The sequence below is a fragment of the Heterodontus francisci genome, chromosome 28, assembly GCF_036365525.1.
Source record: "Heterodontus francisci isolate sHetFra1 chromosome 28, sHetFra1.hap1, whole genome shotgun sequence".
NCBI lineage: Eukaryota > Metazoa > Chordata > Chondrichthyes > Heterodontiformes > Heterodontidae > Heterodontus > Heterodontus francisci.
Genome location: NC_090398.1, coordinates 18,923,166 through 18,937,718, shown reverse-complemented (window position 1 = coordinate 18,937,718; position 14,553 = coordinate 18,923,166). Strand labels below are relative to the sequence as shown.

At 41.9% G+C, this 14,553-nt stretch overlaps 1 protein-coding gene across 5 annotated transcripts; it reads left to right on the top strand.

Annotated features, from left to right (window-relative positions):
* The first annotated feature begins 1,118 nt into the window (after nt 1-1,118).
* Nucleotides 1,119-10,556, top strand: LOC137345298 (G-protein coupled receptor 15-like). 5 transcript variants are annotated; one of them, XR_010968556.1, is made up of 5 exons: nt 1,119-1,172; nt 5,809-5,909; nt 7,247-7,367; nt 8,242-8,439; nt 9,331-10,556. XR_010968556.1 is itself a non-coding variant. In XM_068008788.1 (4 exons), exon 3 carries the CDS (start codon nt 7,315-7,317, stop codon nt 8,143-8,145), a length of 831 nt encoding a protein of 276 aa, XP_067864889.1. In that variant the 5' UTR covers nt 1,119-1,172; nt 5,809-5,909; nt 7,247-7,314; the 3' UTR covers nt 8,146-8,439; nt 9,331-10,556. The 5 variants fall into 5 exon arrangements, 4 of the variants coding, with proteins under 4 accessions (XP_067864889.1, XP_067864890.1, XP_067864891.1 ...); XM_068008788.1 differs by having other exon boundaries at nt 7,247-8,439; XM_068008789.1 differs by having other exon boundaries at nt 7,247-8,439; nt 9,156-10,556.
* Nucleotides 10,557-14,553: the final 3,997 nt, after the last annotated feature.

Here is a 14,553-nt window from a genome sequence, read left to right as displayed (position 1 = left end):
GGTCTCTGGGTTTTATGTTGGAATCAGCAAAATATCTGGATGCTCCTGGGATTGGCGGACTCATCGCTGTTTTTTTCCCTTTCTGTTCTACAGGTTCATAAAATAAATGCTCAGTGGAAAAAGTATACGAGGCAAAAATCTCAACAGAAGTTGTTAAATGTCTTGCCACATCGTCAAAGGATGAATAATAGGTGGTGGAGATTGCTGTTTGGGGTAAGTAGTTTCCTTCTTGATTTAAATTGTTTTATCTGACTGACTGATACGATGATTGACTATTTAGTTTATGTACACGTATTGGCTTGTAATCTGGTACATCCCACACACTGGCAGAGAAGGGCATAAAACAATGAAAATTCCCATTCACAGGAACTGACCCTGGAAGAGTGTAGCAAAAAATCTGTGACTCCATTCGCAACCTCTGGGGTTCATCCCTGTGTGTCCTATTCGCACCTATTCTGCATTTCCTGTGATTGCTTCTGATGCACTGCGAGTGTATGACATGAAGGCCAGGTAATATTCCACCGTTTTCCTCTTCAATTTTTATTTTGGCTCCTTTTCGATCACCCCGTCCGTCCTTCAGATGTCATATATTTCCTGACTGCACATTTTCAGAGCAGAGAAAAAAGACTGATGTCAAAGAGGTCAGACTTATCCAATCACGAACATCAACATCCATCTTGCTCATTTAAATCTAAATACAGCAGCACTGCCCTTGGAACATTTTTCTCTATTAATTGCTGCATCCTGTTTTGAACAAAAAAAAATCATCTTGCCATTTCTTTGGTTCGATCAAGCAACAGGTGGACGTGTGGTGGGGCAGACATTGGAGATTGAGGTTTCACATTAAAGTCGTGAGAGAAGATTGATAAGGCTAATTATTGAAGGCTGTATTCTTTACAAGGGCCATGTTTAGACAGGACCTGGGGTAGCTGACACAGCCTTCACTGTATTGGGTTGATTCTGTAACCTGCCCGTCAGTCCAGTGCGATTGCAGCAGGACCAGCCTGGTCATGTGACCCTGCAATACAGTGAGAGGGCGAGGCTTGTGCTGGCTGCTGTGTGATTGGCTTCTGTTCTTTTCGTGATGTCACCTGCAGACAGGCTTTAACCCCTGGTTGCAATTCATCAGCTGGAGTTACCATGGACAGGAGCTGGAGTTGGCAGCTGACCCTGTGAGTGAGTTTAGTCCATATAAATAGGAGAAAGTATAATGTTAATTTGAACAACATTTTATGAATGACAAAGATGGTGAAATTAAGTATAAACAGAGTAGTGTAAACGACAGTGAAGGCAAGAGTTCCTAGAGTATGTTCAGGAAAATTTTCTCCAACAGAATGTTGTCAGTCATTGTATCATAAGGTTTAGACTGACTGTGGAAAAGGACAAAGAGCAATCCAGTGTAAGAATAATTAACTGGGAGAAGGCCAACTTCACGGGGGTAAGAATGGAGCTGGGGTGAATAAATTGGAGTCAAATGCTGACAGGAAAACCAATCGATAAACAATGGGTTACGTTCAAAGAAGAGATAGTTCGGGCACAGTAAAGGTATGTTCCCTCGAAGGGGAAAGGTAGGGCAAATAAATCCAGAGCTCCCTGTATGTCAAAAGAGGTAGAGATTAAGATAAAGAAGAAAAAGCGTGCTTATGACAGATGTCAAGTAGAAAATGCTATTGAAAATCAGCCTGAAAATAGAAGATCCAGAGGGGAAGTGAGAAAGCAAATGAGAAAAGCAAAGAGAGAGCATAAAAAGAGACTGGCAGCTAGCATTAAGGGAAATCCCAAAGTTTGCTATAGGCCTATAAATAGTAAAAGCGTGGCAAAAGGTGCAGCGGGCCCGATTAGGGCCCAGAAATGGGATTTACACATGGAGGCAGAGGGCATCGCTGAGGTATTAAATGAACACTTTGCATGTGTCTTCACCAAGGAAGAAGATGCAATCCAGGCAATGTCGAAAGAGGAGTTACGTCGGACACTAGATTGGTTTAAAATTGATAAAGAGCAAGTATTAGATAGTCTCTCTGTACTTAAAGTGGATGAGACACCAGAACCAGATGAGATGCATCCAGGTATACTGAGGAAAGTGAGGGTGGCAAGCGCAGAGGTACGAGCCATAATTTTTCAGTCTTCCTGAGACTCTGGGGTGGTGTCAGAGCACTGGAGAATTACAAGCGTTACACCATTGTTCAAAAAAGTCGGTAAAGATAATCCCAGTAACTACAGGCCAGTCAGTTTAACTTCGGTGGTGGGAAATCTTCTAGAAACAATAATTTGGGACAAAATCCATCGTCATATGGACAAATACGAGTTAGTTAAGGAAAGCCAGCTTGGATCTCTTAAAGGGAAATCATGCTTAACTAACTTGCTTGAGTTTTTTTGAGTAGCTAAAACAGAGGGCTGATGAGGGCAATATAGTTGATGTGGTGTACATGGTCTGTCAAAAGGCGTTTGATACAGTGCCACATAACAGACATGTGGACAAAGTTATAGCTCATGGAATAAAATGTATAGTGGCAAAATGGATACAGAATTGGCTGAGTGACAGGAAACAAAGAGTGGCGGTGAATGGATGTCTTTTGGGCTGGAGGAAGGTTTGTATTGGAGTTCCCCAGGGAGCAGTGTTGGGACCCTTGCTTTTCCTGATATATATTAATAGAACAAAGAACAAAGAACAGTACAGCACAGGAACAGGCCATTCGGCCCTCCAAGCCTGCGCCGATCTTGATGACTGCCGAAACTAACACCTTCTGCACTTCCAGGGCCCATATCCCTCTATTCTCTTCCTTTTCATATATTTGTCAAAAGATGTCTCTTAAACGTCGCTATCGTATCTGCTTCCTCCACCTCCCCTGGCAGCAAGTTCCAGGCACTCACCACCTCTGTGTAAACAACTTGCCTCGCACATCCCCTCTAAACTTTGCCCCTCGCACCTTAAACCTATATCCCCTAGTAACTGACTCTTCCACCCTGGGAAAAAGCTTCTGACTATCCACTCTGTCCATGCCGCTCATAACTTTGTAAACCTCTATCATGTCGCCCCTCCACCTCCGTCATTCCAGTGAAAACAATCCGAGTTTCTCCAATCTCTCCTCATAGCTAATGCCCTCCAGACCAGGCAACATCCTGGTAAGCCTCCTCTGTACACTCTCCAAAGCCTCCACGTCCTTCTGGTAGTGTGGCGACCAGAATTGCACGCATTGATCTAGAAGTAGGTGTACAGGGCACAATTTCAAAGTTTGCAGATGATACAAAACTTGGAAGCATTGTGAACTGTGGGGAGGATGGTGTAGAACTTCAATGGACATAGACAAGTTGGTGTAATGGGATTATAAGTGGCAGATGATGCTTAATTCAGAGAAATGTGAAGTGATTCATTTTGGTAGGAAGAACATGGAGAGTCAATATAGAATAAAGGGTACAATTCATAAGTGAGTGCAGGAGCAGAGGGACCTCGGTGTATATATGCATAACTCATTGAAGGTGGCAGGACAGAATGAGAGACCAGTTAAAAAAAAACATTCAGCTTCCTGGGCTTTAGAATTAGGGACATAGAATACAAGAACTGATATAAGACATTATTTCGGCCTCAGCTGGAGTATTGCATCCAGTTCTGGGTATTGCACTTTAGGAACGATATGAGGTTATTGGCGAGAGTACAGGAAAGGTTCACGGTAATGGTTCCAGGGATAAGGAATTTCAGTTATGATGATAGATTGGAAAAGTTAAGACTGTTTTCCTTGGAGAAGAGAAGGCTGAGAGGTGATTTGATTGAGGTATTCAAAATCATGAAGGGTCGGAAAGACTAGATATGAAAAAACTTCCCACTCATGAATCGATCGAGAATGTAAAAGTAATTTAAAGTAATAGGTAAGAGAAGCTGAAGCAACATGAGGAAACCCTTTTTCAATCAGCGAGTGGTTGAGGTCTGGAATGCGCTGCCTGAGAATGTGGAGGTGACAGCTTCAATTGAAACATTCAGAAAGGAATTGTACTGTTATATGAAAAGGAGGAATGTGCAAAGTTATAGGGAGAAGGCGGGAAAATGGTTCAAAGTGAATTGCTCGTTCGCAGACCCAGTGCAGGGACGATGGGCCGAATCGCCACCTTCTGTGCTTGTATGATTCTGAGAGAGGGATATCAGTAGAGACAGATAGACAGAAGGAGACTGAGAGACAATAGAAGAGAGAGGAGGGGATTGTACAAGTGTGTGAGAGAGCGGCCTCTGAAACTTTTAATTTGATCCATTCTCCCTGTGATATTGAAAGTTATTGGTTCCTGTGAGATGAATGAAGATGGTCCATCCAATAGCTATAAGGATCTCAGAAGGTTCAATATAAATGGTGCTCCTTTGTAAAATGTCCTTACGACTGCATTCTGGCATCAATCAAGAAAATTAAACTTTGAACGCAGAATGAATACAGAGGGATTAAAGTGTCTCTCGTGGTGGAGACAAAATAAAACCATGACAGTGGATGAAGGCATCGCCTCATCATTGTGAGGAAAGTAAACACAATAAGAATCCTTCCGAGCTGCAAAAGGGATGGTGGGTGAGGTTATGGAACTCGCCAGTCTGTATGAAAGCAGTTACAGTTAAAAGTCTGCGAGTTGGATCTTGGAATGGAGATGCTTCTCGGCAGTGAGACGAGCTGCCTTCTTTTGCAGCTTCTGCTAATGGGGACACCCTTAAAGCTCTGAGCTGAATGGCATGGGATTCAACGCCTTTCACTTATAATAAAGTTGTTAATGTGGGCCAGTCATCTGAATACTCCAACTGGAGTAGCTTCATGGCCAATAATATGGAGTAGGGGTACTACCTGACATGTAACAGTGGGATCACCAGTTATAATGTTATAATAGAGTCACCAACAGCCATGTTGGAGTATGATGACCACCAGCAATTTTAGAGTAAGGTTACCATCAGTAATGTTACAGTAAAATCACCACTTGCAACGTTAGAATAGGGTCACTATCGGGAGTAGAATCACCACCAGCAATAATGGAGTGGGCTCGTCACAAATAATGTTACAATAGGGCTGCTAATATTACTGTTTTGTAAAGGTCAACAACAATACAATTAGAATAGATTCACAATCACTGACGTTCGGGCAACGTAACTACTATTGATGTAAAAGGATCACCACCAATGATGTCAAAGTAGGGTGATCGCCAGTAATGTTAGTACAGGATCACCATCATTAATGACAGGATGTGGTCATCACCATTGATATCAGTGTATAGTTACCTTCAGTTATGTTTGACTGGGGGCAGTATTAGTAATGCTGAGGTAGGGCATCACCAGTACTGTTGGTGTGTGGTCACTATCAGTAATGTTAGATTAAATTCGTTACTGATAATGTCTGAGTAGATTAGCAACAGTAATGTCACACTAGCATTACCATCATGAAGGTTAGAATATGATCATTACTAATAATGTTAGAAGTGAACCACAATCCACAATGTTATTGAGAAGTCATCATCAGTGATGATAGAGTCCAGTCATCGCTACTAATCATCCAAGTGTAGCATAAATCTAAATTCTACAATGAATCAGTGAAGACTTAACAGAACTGATATAAGGCTTCGAGAACACAAAATAGTTTCCAGGTGCAATGTTTCGTTGAGCGTTCAGAGGGCATGCGCAGCACACATTCCCTCGAGAACTACTTGCTGTTGATATAATTTAATGGCAGTAGTTGCAAGGACTGAGCGGCACAATTTCCCCATGGCTTTCCAGTTTGTGAAGTGACTGTAACAAATGCTAATTATTGTGTCACCTCATTTTCTCACTTGGGCACGGATTGTTCTATAAAGGGGGAGCATTGATGGATTTCGGATATAGTGCTGTCAGAATTACGAAGCTGGACAGAATTCGCACCTTCTTCGACAAAATGCAGCGGCCAATAATTCTACAGGTAAAGGACGTTTACTACCCTCTTATTGCTACCTTTGGTGCCCCAGGTAAGTCCTGTTGTCCAATAGCTGTTGATTATCTCACTGTTAATGGTTATTTAACGGATCACGAGAATGTCTTTACTGCAGAGCCGGAATGTCAGTGGGAATTTCACCAGATTGAACAACGGGTGAGGCACTGTTCCAGTTGGCGTTTCGTGAATATAAGGCGTTTAATTTTCTCGTTATACTGCGGGAGGGCAATGTTGTTACCGTTTCTCGCCAACAGCTCACAGACGAATGTGTTCCTTGGAGTCCAATGTAATTATTTTTTTTGTAGCGTTATTCCTTCTCTTCTTCAGTTGACAGTTCTTCGGACTACAGGCAAGTCCAACTAAGAGAGATTGGGAAATATTTTTTTTCTAACGATTGCAGCTCAGGGAGCCACTCCCCTTCCCTCGGCTGAAATAACCTTTCTTCTTCCACCAGCTCCCGCTCCGTTCCCGAGCAGCTCCTTAGAGCCATTAGAAATGGAAAACGTGCCGAAGATTGAACTAAATTGAATGTTTTGTCTCAGCTAAAAGTTCTTTTTGAATTCATGTCCTTGCAGTAATGGTTTGGAAATTGTACTGAATACTGCAGACATCTGATGCTGTTAGCGAGATTCCTATCTCCAAATAAACTGAAGAAGCTAATTTAAAACTCCATCTATCGCCGCATGGGACCGCACTGGTATCATATCAAACTGGGCTGTGGAATCACACGGCACAAGCCTCATTGCAAGATGACTTTACTGTTGAACAGAGGAATAAAATATGTGTTTGAATTTATGTATGGAAATCCATCAATTTATTGACAGCTAAATATTAACAATTTATAAAGCCATCTAAAGTTTCCCTCGAATGGACTATTATTTATAACAGTACTGTCTGTCTCTGTGAGGTACTCTGGCTTGACCTGGGCCGCAGATTATAGTAATGGAGCTCAATTTGCTGTGGAAATTATACCGGGAGAGAAGAATGATGGACACTGATCTGATAATTCTGGTTTACACTCCCGCCCAAAGCCAATACACCCTCTGTGACTGGGTGGTGGTGGGGGTTGCTTTCCGTTGCCATTCATGCTACGGCCTCTGGGCAAACCTCGTCCTGTGGCCTTGATATGGTCTGAATGAAGTATGCTGGAAGGGTAGTGAGATTATAATCATTTATTGGTTTGAAAGAAAAGCTGTCAATGCTTGTCAATATTATAAATAAGATTCAGTCTAAGTACAAACACACATATGTCATTTTGCTCACAACATGCTCTAGAAAGTGTCTGCCTGTCTCCGTAACTTAAATCTTCTCCCTCTTTCTTGCAGCAAACCTATTGACAATTGTCATTCTCTCCAGAGGAAATTGCGGCCTCTCCAAGTGTATTTCTGTCTACATGGTGGCCATGGCAACAGCAGATCTACTGGTCATGCTCTTTAATATAATCGGGTATAATATTTTGAGTAAACGCTTTCCACATTCATTCCTCTCCTACACTGCCGTCTGTAAGTTCATGATCTACATGCTTTGTACCAACCACGGTATGTCGATGTGGTTTACAGTCTCCTTCACATTTGATCGACTTGTAGCTATATGCTGTCAGCAGTTAAAAAGAAAGTATTGCACCGTGAGAACTGCAGCGGCAGTATTAACAACCCTTTCCATCCTGATATATTCACAGACCATCCCCTTTTGGTTTGTGTACGAACATAAGCAAATAATTAACAATATTCACTGGTTTATCCGCCCTAGTGTGGCTTTTATTTCATCGCCTGCAGGTGCAGCGTACCTCCTCTTACAGAATATCATTTATACATGGCTTCCCTTTGCTCTGATATTACTGTTAAACGTTTTGACAGTCAGACGTATTTTAATAACCAGTAGAGCGCGCAGGGGACTCCGGACTCACAGCAGTGAAAGTCCGAGAGATCAAGAGATGGAGAATAGAAAGAAATCCATTATTTTACTGTTCACTGTATCTGCCAGTTTTATATTGTTAAATCTACCGTCTGCCGTGAGCCATGCAACGAGCAGCATAGCCGTGCATTACCGACCCGATTATACATCTCCTGCATACATCGCCACTCAAACCGGAGTTATGCTTCAGTATTTGAGTTCCTGCACAAATACGTGTATTTATGCCGCTACTCAAACTAAATTCAGGGAAGAGCTGAAGAAGGTGATGAAATCTCCGTGGACACTGGCTGTGAGATTGTTTTCAAAATGAAAAAAAGAATCCAAGCAAAACGTCCTGTCCTAACTAGAGTTTAGTTCGACCCCGTGTTCAGTTTTAGAATGACATTCTTTATGTTTTACGGAATAGGATTGTTGTTATGAAAATGAGCAGGTATAAGAAAACATTGCTTCCATTTTCTGCCGTGTGTTTGATGTCTTCTGCTTTCCCCGGATGAACAGAATCGTTTCCTGCTAAAGCAGCGAATATTCCTCTCAGTCTTCAAAGATAATATTCAGGATTGATCTTCAGCAGAACAGCGTTACCATCCTCAGACCGCAGGCACTGGTATGAGATACATCTGTTTAATTGAATGAAAATGTTCCCTTTAGTGAATAAACAATGTATTACAGTCGTGGCTATGGGAAATGGTTCTAAGTTTTGGTAAGAATATTGCTGACTCTGGTCTCCCCATCAGATTCACCACCATTGTAACCTGGACCAGTAGAACGGGCCACTGTCTCCTGATACAGGGCTGGTGCTGGAAGACTGGAGAATTGTAAATTATACATACTTGTTCAAAGAATGGTGCAATGATAAGCCCAGCAAATACAGGCCAGTCAGTTCATCTCGGTGATGGGAATGCTTTTAGAAAAGATAAACCGGAAGAAAGTTAACAGCCACTTGGACAACTGTAAATTAATTAAGTAAAGGCAGCAAGGATTTGTTAACGGCAAATCGATTTTGACTAGAGTGGATAAATATATTGATCTCGTGACCGAGAGTAATGAGGGTAATGAGGTAGATGTGGTGTACATGAAATTTCAAAATGCTTCTGACAAAGTACCACAAAACAGGTTTGTGAGAAAAGTGACAGCCCATGGAACAGTGGCAGCATGGATATAAAGTTGGCTCCGTGGCAGCAAACAATATACCGGTGGTGGTTGCTTTTCGGGCTGGAGAGAGGTATAGAGTGGGGGGTCCCCAGGGGTCAATGCTAGGGTCACTGCTATTCTTGATATATGTAAATAACTTAGACTTGGGTGTGCAAATCAACATTTCAGAGCTTGTTGAGGACATGAAACTTCGACGTACTGTGAACTGTGAGGAGGGCAGAGAGAGATTTGAAGAGGACAAAGGCAGTCTGGTTGAATGGAGAGACACGTGGCAGATGAAATGCAATGCAGAAAAGTCAGTAAAGTGCAGTTAAGGTATTTAATTGTTAGTTTTCTCTGGCAGATGGTTGTGTTCTTGCTTTTGCTGAGCAGAGAAGAATATATTTGAAAGCTTGCCCTCTACTGGAAACATCAAGTTCATCCAGCAGAGATTGTAATCAAACAAGTTCAGACCCCTGGATCTAAGAAAGATAACCAGAAAGGAGAGGAAGGATGTGTATCGGATGTCTCATGCTGGATGATCTTGGGAATCGCTGTGTGCAGTAGTGCACCTGAAACAACCAATCTGAGACATGCATGATGAGGATGCTCCGAAGAACGGGCCCAAAACATGGCCTGTCACGCTGACAACACCATGACAAGAAATCTGTACTGTGACTCTGGGCAGTTTAATATGTAAAGACCTGGGTAGGGATCTGTGCAATTGAATACTTCGAGATGGTCATATGATGTTGATGAAATGTTGTTTAGAGATGTCCTTAAATATTCTAAAGCCAAGTGATTGGGACACTTTGAGCTGATGGTTAATCATACTGTGCTGAAGTCTGACAATATTATGCTGTGTTCTTTTCTTTATATTTTAGAATTATCAATATTTAGTCTTTGCCTATTAAACAGGGAAGTATGTTACCCTGAAGTACCATTGGATTCTTAGACCAGGACTGAACCTACAGTGGTCAGTTTCAGGAAGTGAGAAGCATAATTGAAAACTTGCTGTTGTATTCCGATTCATAAATTTCAGAGAACGTCAATCAATGGAAATCTTGTGCGAAGGTCCTAGTTCTGCAAAGGAAACATATGTCATACTTCATCATTTGAATTGACATCAATGATAAAGAGACAAAGTTAGATTGATAATTTCACCTTTCACTTCATGGAGTTGCAATGATATCGACCAAAATTGAAAGTACCGGTGAGATAGAGAACTAGCGTTATAATATTGGTTAGACCAATGTAAAAACAGCTCGTTCAGTAAGGAAGATTATCATAACTCATAAAGAATAAGTAAATTAAATTCTCCTTAAATGAAGCTGAATTTTAACTTTGATATAATAATGTAACACAGAATGGTCTGGAATTCCACATGGTGGACTGAGAGAAACACATCAAAACGATTAGTTTGTAATGAGCATTTGAATTTTTTAAAAGCCGAAGGCACTGAATTCAGAATGATCGCAATATTTAATCCCCAAGCATCCGTCATCTAGTGTGGCTGTAATTTATACATTTCACCTCTATGTTTACATACTATTGCATGTACTGAGTGCTCAATAAACAAATGTAATCTCACTCCTATATTCCAGAAACTTATTAAAAGCCATACACCCAGCACAAGACTTACTTGAAATGTGAATGGGCTCCATTTAATAATGGCTGCATTTGCTGAAAACGCAACCACTAGGTGGCGCGGTACTGGCGGATGCGCAAATGCAGCCTCGTCACTACCATGTCTCGGGCAGCTTCCAGTCAGACAAATGGCGCTGATCAATTTGTCACAAAAAAAAATTAAAGCCAAACGTCCTCAATGGCTGCAATTGCCGCTTCCATCTCACCCCCAACATTACCCCACTCCTTCCTGCCATCACGCTTCTCTTCAACGTTACCTCCCACACCCATCTGCACGCACCACCACCACCACCACCCCGCCCCGCCACCCCCACCTCGCTGCTGCCTTCCCTCAGCTGTTCACTCCAGGCCTTGCCCCTTCCCCCGCCGCCCTTCGGCTGCTCACTCCCGCATTGCCGCTTCAGTGATTCATTCCCTGCCACTCTGCTCACGCTCTGTGTTTTCAAGCATCACTCCGTGAATATAATTTTATTCTTAACTTCTATAGTAAAGCATGGATAGAGCTTACGAGCTGAGTTTTTGTTCTTCAATGGAACGTATTTTTTTTTGAACAGTTTGAAATGTTTCTTTAAATGTTTCCACTGTTTTTTTTACCGCCATTGTGATTACTCCGTTTATCCAATCAACCTGAGTCAGCTCTCCCATCATACCTGTGTAATTGGCTTTGTCTAAGTTTAAGATTCTTTTTTGAGACTGGCGAATGTCACTCAAATTTAAAATGGAATTCAATTGTATTGTGATCACTCTTTCCCCAGCAGATCTTTTACTATGAGATTACTTATTAACGCTGCCTCATTGTGCTTCTGCACAGGGCAATAATGGTGATGGTGCTTTGATACTGCTGCTCAGCCATTAGCCTGTGGCAAGTCTAATTTATCCTGAATAAAATATAACCACTGTCACCAATCAGGTTATCACTTTGTATCATTTGGGAAGGGATTAAATGGTTAATTGACTGTTACTTCAAATTTCATCGACAGCCAAAGTTGTGATGACACAAAGATAGGTGGCATAATAAGCAACGTAGCTCGTAATATCAAATTACCAACAGTTGTGAATATAGTAAGTAAATGGACAATCTCTGGAAAGTGGATTTCAATGTAAAGAACTGTTTGGTGTCACCAACTTTAGACCTAAAGAGGATAGAACATGTAAACTCTAAATGAGTGATAGTTAGAAACAGTTGAGGCTCAAAGAGACTTGGGGATCTATGTGCAACAATTGTTAAAATGACATGAACAGCTACAGAAGATAATGAAAAGAGCTAATCAAATGCTAACCTTTTATATTGTGACGACTAGAATACATTGAGATTGAAGTCATGCTTCAGCTATGCAACGCCCTGATTAGACCATACCTGGAGAATTGTGAGCAGTTCTGGACACCACACCTGAGGAAGGATATATTTGTCTTGAGGGAGCGGAGGGTAGATTTACCAGAATTATACCTTGGGTCCAAGTTTAAATTACAAGGATAGATTACACAAACTGTCTTGCATTTCCTGGAATTTTGCAGGTTAAGGGGTGATTTGATTGAAGATTTCAAGAGATAAAGGGGAATTGATAGGATAAATAGAAACTCTGCTGGTTGGGATTCTCAGATTAGGCAGTATAGTCTAAAATTTAGAGCCAGGCAGTTCAGGACTAAAATTAAGGAACACTTCAACACATAAAGGATGGTAGAAGTTTGGAACTTTCTCACACAAACAGCAATTGATGATAAATCCGTTGTTAATTTTAAAACTGAGTCTGAGAGGTTTTTGTTTTCCAAAGATATTAAAGGAATCTGGGGCAAAGGTGGGCACATGGAGCTAGGTTGAAAATCAGCCATTTACCAGAATGGTTCCAGGGATTTTAGTCACAAGGTTAGGTTGGGAAAGTTGTGGCTGGTCTCCTTGGAGCTTGAGGGGAGATTTGATAGCGATAGACAAGATTATGACAGGCTTAGATAAGTTAAACAAGGAAAAGCTGTTCCCATTAATTGATGGTACAAGACCTAGGGGATACAAATTAAAGGTTTGGGGCAAGAGATGCTGAGGGAATGTGAGGAAGAACATTTTTACACAATGACCTGGAACCTGCTGCCCACAAAGGTGGTGGAAGCAGATAATTTCAAAATGAAATTAGATAGACTTCCAGGGTTACAGATATCGAGCCAGGAAGTTGGACTGACTGGATTGCTCTGCGAGAACCAGCATGGACTTGATGGGCCGAATACCTTCCTTCTGTGCTGTATATGACTTTATGACTTCATTGAATTTCAGAACAGGCGCAATAGACTAAATGATCTACTGCTGTTCCTTTTGTTCCCACTATATCTGGTCATCTCACTGGCCTGTCTACAATTGTCTCAACAACAAACATCTTCATTCAAATACACATATCCTTCACAACCCACTTCCAACACCACTTCTGCTTGTGTCTGTCACTGCACCAAACTCTCCCCTCAGTAATTTACTATTATAATTTTAAGTTACCAACTATTGGCTCGGCATTTGACATAATATTTCTATTGCTGTCGATCTACCCCTCCCCCAGTGATGACCCGGATCCCGGTAAATTCCTTCTGGTCCGACCTCCATCTTTGGGATTCAAATGTATCTGGTGCACAACTGGTTCAACCATCCATCAGTAGATCTGACTGAACCACATCAAACATTAACTTTATGTAATGGAGACATTCAGATAAAAATGCTTCGAAATCGCACAAGCAGCAGGTTTTAGTTTCAACAAGTTCTGATTCAACAGATAATTGTTTGAATAAATTGCCAGGAGTTCCTATGACTGAGAGCATGGGAAAATAAATGGGCTAATACAGTAATCATGGAGAATTCTAAATTTCATACAGAATGGTCAAACCATATTTGCAGTAATAATGTGGAGCATGAAACATAGAAACATAGAAAATAGGAGCAGGAGTAGGCCATTCAGCCTTTCGAGCCTGCTCCGCCATTCATGATGATCATGGCTGATCATCCAACTCAGTAACCTGTTCCCGCTTTCGCCCCATACCCTTTGATCCCTTTCGACGCAAGAGCTGTATCTAACTCTTTCTTGAAAACATACAATGTTTTGACTTCAGCTGCTTTCTGTGATCGTGAATTCCATAGGCTCACCACTCTCTGGGTGAAGAGATTTCTCCTCATCTCAGTCCTGAAAGATTTTCCCTGTATCCTTAGACTATGACCACTGGTTCTGGACTCCCCCACCCTGGTTTAATGAAGAGTGCAGCAGAGTATTCCAAGAGCAGCACCAGCCATACCTAAAAATGAGGTGGCCACCTGGTGAAGCTACAACACAGAACTACATGCATACGAAACAACGGAAGCAGCATACAATAGGCAGAGCTAAGCTAAGCAGGCTCCACAGTCCTGTCTGTCATGAATGGTGGTGAACAATTAAACAACAAACAGGAGGGGGCTCCACAAATATCCCATCCTCAATGCCAGGGGAGCCCAGCACATCAGTGCAAAAGACAAGGCTGAAACATTTGCAACCATCTTCAGGCAGAACTGCCATTGGCTGATTCATCTCGGCCTTCTCCTGATGTCCCCAGCATCACAGCTGCCAGTCTTCAGCCAATTTGATTCACTCCACCTGATGTCAGGAAACACCTGAAGGCATTCGATACTGCAAACGCTATTGGCTCTGACAATATTCCAGTAATAGTACTGAAGACTTGTGCTCTGGAACTAGCCGTGCCTCCAGCCAATTTGCTCCAGTACAACTACAAGACTGGCATCTACCCGGCAGTGTGGAAAATTGCCCAGGTATGTCGTGAATACAAAAGAACAGGACAAATCCAATCCGTAAAAATACTGCCTCATCAGTTTACTCTCAATTATCAACAAAGTAATGGAAGGTGTTGTTGACAGTGCTAACAAGCAGCACTTTCTCAGCAATAACCAGCTCAATGACGCTCAGTTTGGGTTCCACGAGGG